The 16,403-nt window shown below is 38.9% G+C and overlaps 3 protein-coding genes across 3 annotated transcripts; 1 reads left to right on the top strand and 2 right to left on the bottom strand.

Moving 5' to 3' along the window:
• Positions 1–6,969: 6,969 nt before the first annotated feature.
• On the top strand, positions 6,970–8,180 carry LOC125202020 (PLAT domain-containing protein 3-like). Its single transcript, XM_048100331.1, has 2 exons — positions 6,970–7,089; positions 7,467–8,180. The coding sequence occupies exons 1-2, from the start codon at positions 7,030–7,032 to the stop codon at positions 7,881–7,883; spliced, it is 477 nt and encodes a 158-aa protein (XP_047956288.1). The 5' UTR covers positions 6,970–7,029; the 3' UTR covers positions 7,884–8,180.
• Positions 8,181–10,003: 1,823 nt separating this feature from the next.
• Positions 10,004–12,923, bottom strand: LOC125218365 (inactive TPR repeat-containing thioredoxin TTL3-like). The gene is made up of 5 exons (XM_048120022.1): positions 11,940–12,923; positions 11,162–11,864; positions 10,877–11,087; positions 10,694–10,794; positions 10,004–10,593 (listed from the first exon to the last, which is right to left on the bottom strand). Exons 1-5 carry the CDS (start codon positions 12,701–12,703, stop codon positions 10,438–10,440), a joined length of 1,935 nt encoding a protein of 644 aa, XP_047975979.1. The 5' UTR covers positions 12,704–12,923; the 3' UTR covers positions 10,004–10,437.
• Positions 12,924–13,963: 1,040 nt separating this feature from the next.
• Positions 13,964–16,403, bottom strand: LOC125216420 (protein SCO1 homolog 2, mitochondrial). The gene is made up of 7 exons (XM_048118130.1): positions 16,328–16,403; positions 15,603–15,711; positions 15,392–15,479; positions 14,745–14,945; positions 14,572–14,661; positions 14,342–14,474; positions 13,964–14,238 (listed from the first exon to the last, which is right to left on the bottom strand). Exons 1-7 carry the CDS (start codon positions 16,372–16,374, stop codon positions 14,115–14,117), a joined length of 792 nt encoding a protein of 263 aa, XP_047974087.1. The 5' UTR covers positions 16,375–16,403; the 3' UTR covers positions 13,964–14,114.

Genomic DNA, 16,403 nt, shown 5'->3' on the forward strand with positions numbered 1-16,403 from the left:
GTTCGTTCACGAAAGAATGAACTTTCTAATTTTAAAAATTCAACTATACCACTAATAATGTGGATCTCACTCTCTACTTACACTAATTTCATTTCTCTACTTCTCTTTTAATTTACAAATTATGCAATGAAATTCATACCCAATTATTTGTTCATACTTTTCAAAAATAAATGGCGTATTATCTTTTTTCACGAGGCCAAATAGTTAAATATCACCACAACATATTTTTCGTCAGTATGCGTATGTCGGTATGTAGAAATTTCATTTTGTTTAAATGAGTGGATTTTATCATCTTTTAAAATTGCACTTAGCCATACTTGATGGATTGAACCTTAACTATTGGGCCATGATTTAAGTAAGATCACCGCCTCCGTCTCTATAAGCCTATATATTCTGCTCATAATCACTGTAGATTAATTACTTCTACATCATTTTTTTAAAAAAATTAGAAATTTAAAGATTGTGTTGCTGTGAATCACATATCGATGAAGATCCGGCCCCTCTATTTTATGCACTTTCAAGTATTTTATAGCTTCATTATATAGAAAGTACTACTATGTTTTGACTAGTTTAGAAGTTTTTATTAAGATATGTATTGCTTGTTTGTGACTATGTATATTTATACTTTAAATCCTAAAATTCATAAAATGCTTTACATAGTGTACTCGACGTGGAGTCATTTGACTCATTTTACCTCAGACATTTTTATTTTTCAATTTTTATCTCATTCATATTTGTGTGTGCGTATGCGATGGAGGAGCCTAAAAAAATTATCAAGTGATAGAAATCCATGGGTGCTATGAGATCTATATATAGTTTTAGTTTTCTTTTAACACCGATGTGGAATAATTATATGTTTATTTTTTAGTTTCAATTTCTAACATCCTTCCTCAAACCCTTCAAGGTGAACCTTGTAGGGGTTCGAACTTTTTTTTTATTGTTTGGAGGACTTTTTTTTTTATTGTTTGGACGACTAGTCTAATTTTTTATTTTTTATTTTTTTTTCGATCGGTTGGGCTATTGGCCAAAATTTTAAGCCCAAATATACTGTTGGGTTAGTCATTTTTTTCGGTTTTAGCGCAGATATACTGTTGGGTCAGTTAATTTTAGCCCAAAATCAGTGGCCTCTGATACCACTATAGAAATCCCTAGGTTTCATCCTAAAACCAATTGATGATAATATGTATAGCCCGTGAGATTTATTTATAATTTCAGTTTTCCCTTAAGTAGGGTAATTACATGTTATTTTTTAATTTCAATTTCCAACATCAGGCCCTCCATTATTTGCCTCATCGGCAAATACAGTACTAAAATGAACATCAACACATAGGTTACAACATTTGTGTATTTATTAGGGCCTTTACCTCATATAGCATACTGCATACCATAACCATAACCATACCCATACAAGTGTAGAAACATACAACGATTCGCGAAATTACAAGTTTTTAATTCACAAAATAAATCAAAATCGAAAGCACCCAGTGTTAACGAATCTGTTGTTGAGCCAATTGACACCAAGATATGAAACAAGGAAGTGACCATAAGAGAACATGAAGAGAGCTTGGCATGAAGTGTTACTTTCAGTTACAACTAGTTGTTTTAATCATCTTTCAGTTACAGAATTTGTAAGGTTGATTAAGCCTTTCTAGATACTTCCCTTTGTAGCATATATTTTGGTGTTCTCTCTGTAATCTCACGACAAAAAAATTGAATACATTTTGAATACATCTTCCTCTGGATATATCCTTTCCAGTTTCAGCTGCAATGTTGAATACCTTTGTATTTATCATGTTTGATGCCTATTCCTTTTATGGTATCAGAGCAGGATCTTGATCCTGACTCTGTGTCTCTTTCATTTTTTTTTTCTCTGTTCTTTAGTTTGATATTATGGCAGAATCAGAGGACTCAAATGCTACTTCCAGCAACCTAATTATTTCCCCACAAATAGATGTATCATCTTTGCCGCATAGCCATGGAACCTCGGTGAAGCTCACCGAAGGAAATTTTCTTATTTGGAGGCAACAAATCGTTGCGACAATTGAAGGATGTGGACTTGAATCCTATCTTACTGGAGATCAAGAAATTCCACCCAAAATGGTGGCTGTCGCGGGATCAGACCAGATGAAGGTTAATCCAGATTTTTTAGCTTGGCATCGCCAAGACCGACGTCTTGCGGGATGGATCCAGTCCACGCTGTCGGAGAGCACTATGGTGCTGATCGTTGGTTTAACTTCAACAAAGGACATATGGAAGGCACTGGAGGTCCACTTTGCAAGCCAATCAAAAGCCAAAATGATGCAATATAGGCTGCAAATCCAGACAATGAAAAAAAATGCTCAATCAATGACAGAGTATTTGAGCAAAATGAAAACATGTTGTGATTTATTGGGTTCTGCTGGTTGTCGCGTGACTGACGATGAACAGATTCTGCACATCCTTGCAGGATTGGGGCCAGAGTATGACTCGGTGATGGTCATGGTCACCTCCAGAGATGACTTTGCCTGGACGGTGCCAGATGTGGCAGCTCTCTTACTGAGCTTTGAAACTCGACTCGAGGCAGCGAAGCAGTCTGCGGTGAGTTTGGAAGGGTCTCAACCCTCTTTGAATGTAGCTTTTCAATCTCAACCGAAAAGAGAAGGCTTCAGTCAACAATCTCGAGGAGGATATGTTGCAAGAAATGATGGCCGAGGGGGTATGAGATCTGGTCGAGGTGGTCGTGGAGGCAGAAATTTTGGGAATAAAGTAATTTGTCAACTCTGTCAAAAGCCTGGCCACGGAGCGGATAGATGTTGGCACCGCTTTGAGCATAACTTTGCTCCAGCTCCGCCTCAGAATCAGATGCATCGACAACAACAGGGCAACCCTTCAGCTAATGTTGCTCAGGCACGGGGTCCTTCCTTTCAGCCTGCTCTATCTGTAGCTTCTCCATCTGATTACAACTTCGAGGGAAGTTCTGTCACACAGTGGTATCCGGATTCTGGAGCTACCAACCATGTCACGAATGATCTCAATAATCTGAATATCAGTGCTGAATACAACGGAGGTAAACAACTCCACCTTGGTAATGGCTTGGGGGTTAAAATAGCACACATAGGACAATCTCATATCCTGCCTAATGCTTCATGTTCTTCAAAATCTCTTCTCCTTAAAAATCTGCTCCATGTGCCTGCTATAACAAAAAATCTTATGAGTGTTTCTCAATTCGCGAAAGACAATAATGTGTTTTTTGAATTCCACCCTACTCTATGTTTTGTCAAAAATCAGGTCACCAAGGAGGTCGTTCTCAAGGGCACACTTGAACAAGGTCTTTATCAGTTCTTCATTCCCTCTCCTTCTGCAAATACAACCAATGATTCCAATAAAGAGAAGCTCACTCCTCATCTCTCCAATAAAACATGCAGTTCACCTCTTGTTTGCTCGGTATCTATGCAGTCTCATCTTGTGTCCAAATCTTCCAGCCTAGCCTTATGGCATCAAAGGCTTGGTCACTCTAGTTTAGATGCTGTTAAGTTATCTCTGAAAAGCTGTAATATTCCATTTCAATCAATGAATGAAGCTGATCTTTGTCATTCTTGTTGTGTTTCAAAGTCTCATAGATTGCCATATTATCCTTCTGATTCTGTTTTGACCGCTCCTCTGCAAGTTATACATAGTGATTTGTGGGGACCTTCTCCAATTACTTCAAGAAATGGTTATCATTACTATGTCTCTTTCATCGATGAGTATAGTAGGTTCACTTGGATCTATCTCCTCAAACATAAGAGTGATCTGTATTCTGCTTTTAAGCACTTTAAAGTTTTTGTTGAAACTCAATTCTCTTGCTCCATTAAGAGGGTACAGTCAGATTGGGGAGGGGAGTATCAGGGATTGACAAGCTTTCTCAAAGATTCAGGCATTCTCCATACTTTATCTTGCCCGTATACCCCTCAACAAAATGGTCTAGCCGAGAGGAAACATCGACATATTGTTGAAATGGGTTTGTCTCTTTTGAATCAAGCAGGTCTACCTCATCGATTTTGGGATGATGCCTTTGTGACTGCTACTTACTTGATAAATCTTGTGTCATCAAGGATAATCCATCATGTTTCTCCTTTTGAAAAATTGTTCAATTCTAAACCAAACTACCATAGTCTCAAGGTCTTTGGGTGTTTGTGTTATCCTTTCCTTCGTCCTTATAATAAGCATAAGCTTCAAGAAAGATCAGCAGCTGCTACTTTCCTCGGTTATAGTCCATTTCATAAAGGTTACAAAGCCCTCCTTCCTAGTGGTAAAGTTATCATTACTAGAGATATCTTGTTCGATGAAGTTGTTTTCCCTTTTCGGTCAAAAACAATGTCTTCTTCCTCTGTCATAAATCAGCCTAGTCCTCTTACTTGGACTTCACCTTCTCCTCCCTCACAATTTTTCCCTCTTGAAAAGTCATCTTCAAACACACACTCTGCTCCTACTTCATCTCCTCTACAAATATCCTCACCACTTATTTCACAATCTTCTCCTCCTGTATCTGCACCTTCAGAAACACCCTCTGCACTTTCAGAAAATACCTCTTCGTCTTCACAAAATACTTCCCAACCAGCCACCACTCGTACACATCACATGGTCACTCGTTCAAAGGCCGGCATTTTTAAACCCAAAGCCTATGCTGCTATACTCCCTGTCTCTCTTCCTTCTTCTGTTCTAGCTGCTCTCCTCATACCTGTTTGGAAGCAAGCAATGCTTGAAGAGTTTCTTGCCCTTCTCAAGAATAAGACTTGGGTACTTACTGTTTTGCCTCCCGGTAAGAACCTCATTGGTTGCACATGGATATTCAAGATTAAAAAGCACATCAATGGTTGTATAGCAAGGTACAAAGCTCGCCTTGTTGCCCAAGGATTTTCCCAACAACCAGGTTTTGATTTCAATGAAACGTTTAGTCCGGTTGTGAAACCAACCACCATTCGGTTGATTCTTAGCATTGCCGTGTCTCGAGGTTGGTCAATTACCCACCTTGATGTTAATAATGCGTTTCTTCATGGGGACTTAAAGGAAGACATCTATATGCGGCAGCCTGTGGGTTTCGAACAAGGTTCTCCCCTGTTGGTCTGCAAATTGAATAAGGCTATCTATGGTCTCAAGCAGGCCTCTCGGGCTTGGTTTTATACTGTGCACTCTGTTCTGCTCTCTCTTGGCTTCAAACAGTCTAAAGCAGATGCATCCCTCTTCTTCCGCTGCAATGACACCGAGGTAGTCTACATATTAATATATGTCGATGATATGCTTATTACTGGGAATGTTCCTTCTTCTCTCCGATTGGTTATTGATCAGCTTAGCAATCATTTTTCTTTAAAAGATCTTGGGGAGGTCAATCATTTCTTAGGAGTTGAAGTTGCGAGAACTTCCCAGGGCCTACATTTGAATCAAGCCACATACATCAAAGATCTTCTAAAGAAAGTCAAGATGGAAGATGCTAAAGGATGTCCAACACCTATGGTCTCAAGTTGTGAGTTGAGCAAAAACGTTGGAGCTCCCACCATTGATGGTAAATTGTATAGAAGCACAGTTGGAGCGCTACAATATGCAGCCATAACCAGGCCAGACATTAGCTTTGCTGTGAATAAGGTAAGCCAGTATATGGCATCGCCTTTAGACTCGCATTGGAAAGCTGTGAAGCGGATTCTGAGATATCTTGCGGGCACTCCTGACTATGGTATACACATTAAGAGAACTGATGGAGGGATAACAGCTTTTTCTGATTCGGATTGGGCAGCTGATGTTGACGACAGGAGATCGACTAGTGGATATTGTACTTACTTTGGAGGGAACCTGATATCTTGGTGTGCAAAGAAGCAATCGGTCGTCTCACGTTCCAGCACGGAGGCAGAGTACAGGAGCTTAACCCACGCAGCTTCAGAGGTTTCATGGATGAACTCATTGCTCACAGAACTGAAGATCAAGCCAAGACATTCAGCGGTTATCTGGGTTGATAATTTAAGTGCCATCGCGCTAGCTTCGAACACAGTGTTGCATGCGAGAACAAAACATATTGAGCTTGACATTCACTTTGTGAAGGACAAGGTTATAGGAAAAGAACTTGAGCTTAGACATGTGCCGACAATTGATCAAGTGGCGGACATTCTTACCAAGCCATTGGGTAAACAATTCTTTGCGCGGCTGCGAAATAAATTGGGAGTAATTTCAAGGTCCACGCTAGAATTGAGGGGGCGTGTTAACGAATCTGTTGTTGAGCCAATTGACACCAAGATATGAAACAAGGAAGTGACCATAAGAGAACATGAAGAGAGCTTGGCATGAAGTGTTACTTTCAGTTACAACTAGTTGTTTTAATCATCTTTCAGTTACAGAATTTGTAAGGTTGATTAAGCCTTTCTAGATACTTCCCTTTGTAGCATATATTTTGGTGTTCTCTCTGTAATCTCACGACAAAAAAATTGAATACATTTTGAATACATCTTCCTCTGGATATATCCTTTCCAGTTTCAGCTGCAATGTTGAATACCTTTGTATTTATCATGTTTGATGCCTATTCCTTTTACCCAGGCTAGAATAAAATGAGAACATGCTCTATATATATCTTTGTATTGTACATCTTTTCAGTCTACACTGTATAATGAGGACTTGTTTATACAATATTCGATATTAATTCTTTGAATAAGTCATCAATAACGAAAGGCCAATTATACGACAAAATAATTTCACCTCATTTTAAATAAGTAAGATTTTACGTAATAGTACTACAAAGTATTGCAAAGCAATACTTTAAGGTTGAAAACTAAGTTCGGACTTTAAACTAAAATTGGAGCTGTTATATGTATCCTTCAACAAAATGAAACATAAGAATTTTTTAATACTTAATATGTGGACTACCTTTTGACAAAAATCTATATTATCTATATAGAATGCGACGTTTCTGGTTCATTTTCAATCTCAATATATTCAAATTTTGATGAGTATAGTTACAGGGGAAATATCTAATTATATATACTCCAAGAGTTGCGCAAAACAGGAATATTTGAAGTCTGAAGAAACATGGATATCAAACATCTCATCTTCAATTTCTTCCTCCTATCCTTCATCATCTACACTAATGTAAGTCGCTTTTATTTTATGTTATTATTTTAGATTTTTTCTCTTGACGCATTAGTCAATGAGATTTTATGTATAAAATAATGTTGCCCCGTGTTAAATATATTTTTATTTATATGTATAATAATATTTTTTCTGATTAACCGTATGAGATTAGGTTTGGGAGTTTGTATGATATATAAATCATAAGAAAAATAAGTCAAAACTAAAGACCATGGATCGATTTATAATTCCATTAAATTCACATATACTATAATAAAAAAATGGTTTGCTTTTTTAATGTTTCAAGTCTTTCGTGACGCTGCGTTTAAATATATGCTCATTTGTATGTAAAATAAAAATAATAGTCCGTTTATTGAGTATGTAAATTCTCCATTCAGGCGAATTCGTCGGACTGTATTTACACCATCTATGTGCAAACCGCGGATATTCCGTCGGCCGGCACTACTGCTAACGTAAGCCTCTTTGTCGGCGACAGCTTCAAAGACGAACTCTCCATCAGCAACCTCAAAGATTGGGGTTTAATGGGCTCAACCCACAACTACTTTAAGGTCGGAGAAACGGACCTCTTCTCTGTGAAAGGCCCATGTTTACGTGGGCCCGTATGCAGCATAATAATCGTGATAAGCGGTTATGATGATTGGTATTGCGACTTTATTGAAATAAGCTCTGTAGCACTTGGAAAATCGTGTTCCCAAAAGCATTTTGTGGTGAAGAAATGGCTCGATTACAACAAGGGATCAGCGCTCATTCTTCAAGACGAGTGTGTGAGTGAATATGGGAGTTTGAGGAGCTGATATTAGTCGTACTTATCTTGTAAGTTTTAGTAAGGTTGTGGAGTTTTTGCATAATGCATTATGCGAGTCAATAAAGTTGGATGTGCTCAAAGTCGACGTAGAAAGAGATGACGTTGTTAGAAAAGCGGTACGTAATAGTGTTGTCATAACTGCTATTAATAACATTTTTTCTAAAGAGCTGACATTGTTTAAAAAGCGATACTAGTATTGTAATAGCTGCTATTAATAACATTCTTCTTTGACAACTAAGTATTGTACCATCAAATAAACTTACTTCATATAATAGTTTTTTATCTAGCGGCGGACCTACATTGGTACATGGGGATCTTTGGAAACCCCAGCTATTTTTGGTATTACTATATTATTATATATTCATACTATAGTTTATAGATCATTACTTAGCACAGATGGTTTAGAATGGGATTTGCATACTGGAGATTTGGGTTCTACTCTACCGCCAGCAGTTTCTATTGCTTTCTTTACGGTGATTAAATCATAATTTGTTAGTAATAATTTGGATCCCTCAGTCCTAAAATCCTGCGTCCAGCGTCCACCACTGTTTTTATCCGTCTATCTATAACTACTATTGATAATTCAAAAGATTTTACAATATTTTTTTGATGATTTTCTAGGCATCTTCCATCATAAAACTAGGTAATGAAATTCAATGTAATAAATTAACCATATGAGATTCGTGTTTGGTAATTATCGAAGGATTGTCATCCATTGGTAATCCAATATTTTTAAAGTTAAAGAAATAATTAGAAATAAAAAAACTATTAACATATTGTTAGTGGAAAATATGTCCAACTTTATTAGAGAGAAAAAAGTGTCATAAAATAAAAGTTTCTAATTTGAAGGGACGAACCAAAATTGAAATAGTACGTCATTGGTCCGCTGATTATAATTAATTTTACGTATGTTTAGGGGCTAGACTTGATTTGATTTGATTTGATTGAGTATTGCGCGATTTTAATATGTTTTGGTCTATATTCCTATAAATTGATGTTTGATCATTCCATTGAGTTTCACGGTAAAATGGTTTGAAAGAGGTCAAAAAATGCAAAGTATAGAAGTTGGAGTTAGATCCGCAAACAGCGAACCGCTTAGTTCGCACAACGCCAATATTCAAGCAGTCCACTGGAACCATACATAGTAATAGCACATTGTTGTCACCGGAAACACTCCAAGAGTCCCGAACCAAGATAGCGGATCACCGACTTCACAACACTACCAACTCAACAATTCGTCAGAGTTGCTTTGAAAGAACAAAATGCGCTTAGCGGACGGCCAACTTCGAATAACCCCAACCCAACAATCCAATAGAAATGTTTGCAAAAAGGGGTTCATATGGTAAATAGTCTAGACTCTAGTCTATCATTGTAAGAAAGAAATTTGGGCTACAAAGCGCGCGCGTCTCTTAAACCTAACGCATTTAAATTTTAGGTCCTTAATTATCAGATTTGGTTCGTACGCATATCATTTATTATCAGTAATAGATATTCATTCCTCTACATTTTACGTGACTATCATTTGTTAACGTGCAATTAATTTTACAACAGTGTTATTGGTATAATCAAACTATCCGGTCTTAATTCCGTCCATTTTTTTCTAAGTGAATCATTAATTTTAAAACATTGATCTATTTTATACTAATATAACTTGAATTTACTTAAATGGTACTATCAAATGTTAATCAAAATAGCCTCACGTTTTAGATTATAAAACAACAGTATTATATACCAAACTCTTATAAATTTCATTTGTTCAATTAAGATTTATATTAAATTATATTATTAGAACCAAAATTTCGTTAGTTGCAAATTTAAAACAATTATTTATAGGTGGATTCTAGCTAATATTAGTGTAAAGAATGTAAAGAAGAATTAGGAATTTACATGTCAATATCATAAATTAATTAACCAAACAATGAGGACCTACTTTTAACCAAAAAAAAAAAAAATCGGCAATCATGACTCTTCTAGTAACTAAGTCTTGACAAAGTAGTAATTTAAAATAATCAGCAACAGGAAATCGCGATTAATTAGGTTTTTAATCAGAGACACGCTTAAGTGAAAAAATGAAATTTTTACTTGCCGACTTTTTCACTGGAAGTTATGTCCTAAATTTCTAATTGACCCAAGTATAGCTGTTACGCACCCTAACAACCATAATTAGTAGGCCCTTCAATCCCACTAATGATTGATTAAACAAAATTAAACATCAATTATCATAATCTCATTCAAGAAATTGGAGGGAAAGGAAACTTCCACTCATATTCGAAATTTCAAAACTTCTTTTTCTGAAGAAAAAGAAAAGAATTTCTTCAAAGATTGGTGTAAGAATGCTGTCCCTTTTTCTTTTTCTCTAGACAAACACAAATGCATCATTACAAGAAATCAAGAAATGATGAGAAGCAAATGTTTCTTTCACTTCACATCCTATGGTTCATTGTTTTGTCCTAAAAGATCAATCTTTCTGTGGTATTTCCTACTAAAAAAGCATCAATTTTCCTCCCATTGATCTCAAATTTGTCCCGTGTTTGTGTAGATGATCACGATCTCATGCAACCTTTGATCGATGTCTCTAACAAATCAAACTTGTCCCCTGCGATCTGACTCGCCCTCGTTCCGTTCGTGTAGATTATGAAGGCCGGGAATGAGTTCACCCCCTCCGATTTTGCCAAGGAAGCGTGATCCTCCATGTCCACCTACAACCACATTATCGTCGTCGTCCATGATCAGAATCCATCATCGTTACAAACAAAGACGATCGAGAAAGCATCAAAACCCGAAAATGTTCTTACAAACCTTGAGAAACTTCACAGATGGATATCTCTGATAGAGCTGCTCCACAACTTGCAAGATTCTTGAATCTGCTGTCTTGGTAGAGAACAAAACAACACAAGTACCTAAACAAAACAAAACAAAATTATTCAAAAAATTCAAGAAAATCAAGCCGATCTTTAAAAAAAAGCCTAATGAAAATCTCACCAGAAGAAGCCACAAAATCCCTAAAATGCTCATTGCTCACCACCACAGCCAAGCCAGCAGCGTCCCCGCCCGCCCCGTTCAAGTCCTGCCTCCCACCTCCCTTCCTCAGCTTCGCCTCCGCCTCCCTCATCATCCTCCCGATCTCCTCATCCTCCGGATTCTCCCTCAACAACGCCTCGCAATCCTCCACACACGCCGCCCATTTCCCAATCTGCAAAAACCACACAAACATTCACAACACCTCTGTTTCAGTACAAAAAGAAAAGCCACCAATCTATCACAAACCTTGCCATAGCAATCAGCCCGCCTCAGCCTAGCCTTGGTGTAAGACGGTCGGACCCTGAGGGCCGAGTTGCAGTCCTCTATGGCCTTCTGGGACTGCCCGAGCTTCGATCTGCACGCAGCCCTGTTGCACAACAGGACTGCATTCTGCGGATCGTGGCTCAGCCCCTCGCCATACGCAATGCACGCCTCGGAATACCTCCCCCCCTTGAAGAGCTCGTTGCCATTCACCCTCGCAGCTGCCACCGTCCTCGCCTTCTTCGCCACCGCCACCGCCTCCTTGCTTTTCGAGTCCAGCTTCACCGCTGCTTGCGCCGCTGCCACAGCTTCATCAAACCTGCCAGCAGCTAAGTGGACCTGAGATTGGAATACCAGCAAGCTCGAGCTCCCGACAGGGCCGAAGAATTTGGTGCAGAGATCGACGTCGAAAACAGGGCTCTTCTCCATTGTTTCAATGGCTTCTTCATGCTTGTTCATCTTCAGCAACGCCTCAGCCCTCAATCCGAATACAGAAGGCGCAGAGTCGGCGCCGGCGTCGACAGCAAGAGCTGATTCCTTCAAGAGCGTGATCCAATCTCTGTGGATCTTCGCCTCGCCGCATTTGTTCAAATGGATCAAAACCTGCTTAGCTCTGGCGATGGCGTCGGGGTCGGCCTCGGAGCCGGCCTGCTTGAAGTGGAACAGAGCCCTCTCTGCCTCTCCCAATCTATTAACAATGGAGTTAGTTAAAGAAACATTTCAAATTTTATGTCTGCAAATTGCAATTAACAAAAACAACAACCTAAGGAGAACAAGGGCGAGTCTGTTGTGGGCGCGTTGGTAGAAAGGGTCGATGCGGATGGCCTCGCGGCACTCGAGGGCGGCTTCTAGAAGCTTCCCGAGGGCGACGAGGGCCGCGCTCTTGTTGCTCCGGTACGAGGCCTTCTCCGGGTCGATGGAGATGGCGGCCTCGTACAGAGCCAGGGCCTCGGCGAACCTGCCGTTGCGGTAGTCTTCGTTGCCGAGCATTTTCAGCTCCTCCGGGTCCATCCGGGTCGATATGGCCCGGCACAGCGACACGGGCTTGGCTTCGGGCTTTGCCACCACGTTGCCCATCACGCTCGTGGCGTACCTCGGGCTCGGCTGGTGGGCCTCTGGCGCGGCGGTGCCGCCGTTTCCGGCCTGCCGGAGGTTTCCGAGGTTGCCGTATAGCGCGGGCCGGGAGGCCCGTTGGTAGTCGTTGATCATGGTGTCGAGCTCGCCCGAAAGCCCGAAGCCCGGCCCGGCATGCATGGCCTTTTTCGCGTAGGGTTTGGTGGCAGTGGCGGCAGCGGCATTGGATTTTTTGGCTGCCGGAGAACTGAGGTGGCGTTTGGCGGGAATTTGATCGTTGGGTCCGGTTTTCTGGGAGGGGGTGCTGGGGAAGCGGGTGACGCGGGTGGTGGGGGCCGGGAGGGAGCTGGTGGAGGCGGAGCGGCGCGTGGTATGGATGTTGCGGCGGCCGAAGACGAGGTGGAAGAGGCCGCAGCCGGATTGTTTAGGGGCTGGAGTGTCGTTGTCTCCCATGATCTAGAATGTTGGATGAGAAAATTAGGAAGAATGGGAATGATTGTGGTTGATGTGCATGATTTGAAAAAGGGGGGGGGTTAGTGAGAGATGGGTTAGAGGAGAATGTTATTTGATTGCATACACAAACATAAGGTATGCAGTCAAAGGTCTTGCCCTCTCTCACCCTCTCTCTCTAATGAGGAGGTAAAAGGAAAAGAGAGAAATGTGTAAAGAGAGATACTTCTTTTTTATCTTCTTGTGAAATGATGGATATTTTTTGGGACCAAAAAGAGGACTCCTTAAGACTCGGTCGTGGAAGGGATGAGATTCTCTAGATTTATTACCAAAAAGATAGTGAATGAGGAATTGGATTTCTTATTCTAATCCGCTGCTTTATTTAGCTAGGGTAATAAAAATGAAATACAAGTAATTATAAAAGAAGGATAGTAGACAACTAGACATGCTGGGTCTTGGCATGACAAGGCATATATATTTTGTTGATATAAAATTATTTGACATGAATTAAAAAATACGTACAAGAAACAGAAAGGAAGGAGGGATCGTTGGTTGGTATGCTAGTGTTTGAGAGCAGGAGTTCACGTCTATTAATATGTGTGATTCGTCAACACACGTATATATTAAAAGGCCTTACTAACAGCTGTTAACAAAATGGAAGTTGTATATCAAGTTTGACTTGCTAAATTCAAACAAATCATTGCATTAAAAACTGAGTCAAATACAAATAGTACATATTTGATGGCATATTGATCATATTACAAGGATTTAACGATGTTGTAATACAAATATTCCTCCCACTCCGTCCATAATAAATGTTTCATTTTTCCATTTTTCGCCTGTCCACCAATAATGTCTCATATATTTATTTACTACATTTAAGTAATAGACTCAATCTTCCACTAACTTTTTTTCACTCAAATTTACTATAATAATAAGTAAGACCAACCAGCTTTTACTAATATTTTTCACTCACTTTTTCCTAAATTTAACTCATGCACGATCAAAATTGGCCTTATATTGGTTGACAGAAGGAGTATTGTTTGTAACTCGCTCCGACTATAGTTGTGAACGATACAAATTTGATCAACTATGAGAAAAACAGAAAGAAATTAGTTGAAGTATTACTCCATTAGTGAACAATCAAGCTTACCTCACAAAGGAGTTACCAAAATATAAATGTTTCAGACAATTTCGAATTGTAGTACCAATGTAATTATAACTATCAATTTTCACAAAATTAACTCCGTTAGTACAGTCAAATTAGCAGACCAAAATAGCTCTTAAAATGAATGCATCCGAATAAATGGAAACAGAGTTAAACGCGAAGAAATTTCCTTGGAGATTAAAAAGAAAAAGAAAATGCTGTCTAATGAATAAGGCCATTACGCTGTAGAAACATCGAGCAAGTATATCAACTCCGCGGCTCAGTAATAGCAGATTTCTTGATCTCTTTGGCTATGGCCTCAGACAGCTCCTCAGCATTATACTCGATGCCAAATGATCTTGAGACCTCCATACCCGGGTTCATCAAGTACCTGTTCATAATTAGAGAAAAGTTAGTTACAGTTCAATCGGGGTGCTGAAGAATTATTTAGCATCATAAAATTTAGGATCAAAGGTGTGAAGAATGCGAATTACATATTGTGAGAAGACTCGATAAGATAATCACCCCCTTGTTCATCAACCTTTCTGAAGAACACTCGGTATTCTTGTGCCATTTGCCTTATTGCAGTAACTGGTCCGGTCAAACCCACTATTCTTGAGTCGAATTCTGCAGTTTGTGCCAAGGACATTAGAAAGTTAAAGGTCATGTAATTCAAAAATTCGTGGTGGTTAAGAGAATGAGAATCTAAACAAGAATAACTCACCATGGATATAAGCACGAAGATGTGAGGGGGTGTCCCGCTGAGGATCAATGGTGACAAATATGGGTAAGACCTTGATATTCTGCTTCGATTCTTTCAGTGAAGTCAAACATTTCAGTGACGAAAACATTGATACAATAGCTGATTCAATTAGAGCCAGGGTAAAAGAGTAGAACCTAAGATGTTAATTGTGTTGGCCATCTTTCGAAGTTCTGAAGGCCCTACATCAGGGGAGGATGTATAGCCGAAATAAAGAAGAACCCAATTCCCCAGGAGATTCTTTTCGGTCACAATGCGGCCTTCTGTATCTATTAAACTAAAAGGGCCACCTATTATCGGCCCTTGATTGGCACTTCGCTCAAACTTTACACCCTTACCTGTTACAAGTACAAGAGATTGTGTTAAAGCATACACTCTTACTTCAGTGTGGAAAAGACAATGCACTAGTGACTACATTTGCCACCAAATTTTAATTGTATGACAAAGTTCTTGTGAATTCCAACAAGGTAACGTGTAATAGCAAACTGTTCCAAAAAAATTCCAATGCAATTTATATCTAATAGGGAACTCAATTAACAATAATCCTATGCAGTTTCTTTAATGAATTAACAGTTAGAACAAACAACATGCTACTGATAAATCATCCGAAGGAAAGAGGCTTAATAATAAAAAACTATTCAATGCAATCTATAACTAATTAGATTGTTCCATCACCAACAAACTTTTCCAGAATAAAAAGTCTTAATTTGAAATATATAGAGAGAGCAGAACATGCATATAGTACATTTTAAAACTGATAATTCGGGAAAAAAAACACAAATACCTTTAAGCACTGCTCTCCTTTGATCATTATCGTGAAAGAGAAAAAGTAACCCACCAATTCCAGTCAAACCCAAACCAGCCAAACCAGGCTGCACAAATAAGTCTGAGATGAAGGTAATTAACAGGAAGGCATTTCATAAAGAAGTCGTTGATGACGTAGATAGATACTGAGCATCTTGAAAGAGATGGAAAAAGCGATATCATAATCATACAATTAGAAAAGATCTCCAATTAGTGCCAGCTTGTTCAGGCGATGGGCTAGTCTTAACACAGTTTGTGGACTTTGTTTTGCTACAGTAGTATCTCTTAGATAAACCATACCTGCAGGCAGCCAGACATTGATATTGCAACATGTGATTGGACTATTCATATGATGAGATGAGTAAATGAAATCACTATAGAGTAATACTGAAAGCTGGTTCAACAACAAAAATCCCTTTCACAACCCTACTCACCTTAGTAAATACTCCCTCCATCTTATGCTACTCGCACTTTTCCTTTTCGGGCCGTCCCAAACTACTTGCACTATTTCTATTTTAAGCAAAAATTAGGGTATTTAATTAAGATATTAGAGTTAACTAAGTGTTCCCTTATTACACTTAAAATGTTAATTTAATTTCACAAATTACTCATTCTCTAAATAAAGTGTCCAAAAAAAGTGTGAGTAGCATGGGATGGAGGTAGTATAGAATAAAACTTTAACTGCATCTCTATTTTTATTCAACAAAGTTTTGACTTGGCTCAGCCCATGATGCGTGAAACACCAAAATTCACAACGTAAAATAGGTCAGTGCTGACTACTAAGTACTTCCCCTTTTTACAAATATAGATAAATTATCAATTTATCTATGCATTCCAATAATATCGCTGCTTCATCAAAGGCAAGTTTAAATCACAACAAGGCCATGGACAAAGAACTGAAATGGAGAATACATACTTCGTGAAATAGTTCAGACGAGTCAGACTCTCATGATCTGCCATCATTATTTGTTCAGTCAATGGATGGGAACCTA

The sequence above is a fragment of the Salvia hispanica genome, chromosome 1, assembly GCF_023119035.1.
Source record: "Salvia hispanica cultivar TCC Black 2014 chromosome 1, UniMelb_Shisp_WGS_1.0, whole genome shotgun sequence".
Lineage (NCBI taxonomy): Eukaryota > Viridiplantae > Streptophyta > Magnoliopsida > Lamiales > Lamiaceae > Salvia > Salvia hispanica.

Excerpts from the sequence above, each read along its gene's own strand:
- LOC125216420 (XM_048118130.1), bottom strand. The coding sequence starts at position 16,374 with ATGATGGCAGATCATGAGAGTCTGACTCGTCTGAACTATTTCACGAA. Across the intron at positions 14,946-15,391 it reads AAGGAGAGCAGTGCTTAAAG|GTAAGGGTGTAAAGTTTGAG; the intron begins GTATTTGTGTTT and ends TACTTGTAACAG. Across the intron at positions 14,475-14,571 it reads TCTTCGTGCTTATATCCATG|AATTCGACTCAAGAATAGTG; the intron begins GTGAGTTATTCT and ends CACAAACTGCAG.
- LOC125218365 (XM_048120022.1), bottom strand. The coding sequence starts at position 12,703 with ATGGGAGACAACGACACTCCAGCCCCTAAACAATCCGGCTGCGGCCTC. Across the intron at positions 11,865-11,939 it reads CTCGCCCTTGTTCTCCTTAG|ATTGGGAGAGGCAGAGAGGG; the intron begins GTTGTTGTTTTT and ends CATTGTTAATAG. Across the intron at positions 11,088-11,161 it reads GGGCTGATTGCTATGGCAAG|ATTGGGAAATGGGCGGCGTG; the intron begins GTTTGTGATAGA and ends TGGTTTTTGCAG.
- LOC125202020 (XM_048100331.1), top strand. The coding sequence starts at position 7,030 with ATGGATATCAAACATCTCATCTTCAATTTCTTCCTCCTATCCTTCATC. Across the intron at positions 7,090-7,466 it reads CCTTCATCATCTACACTAAT|GCGAATTCGTCGGACTGTAT; the intron begins GTAAGTCGCTTT and ends TTCTCCATTCAG.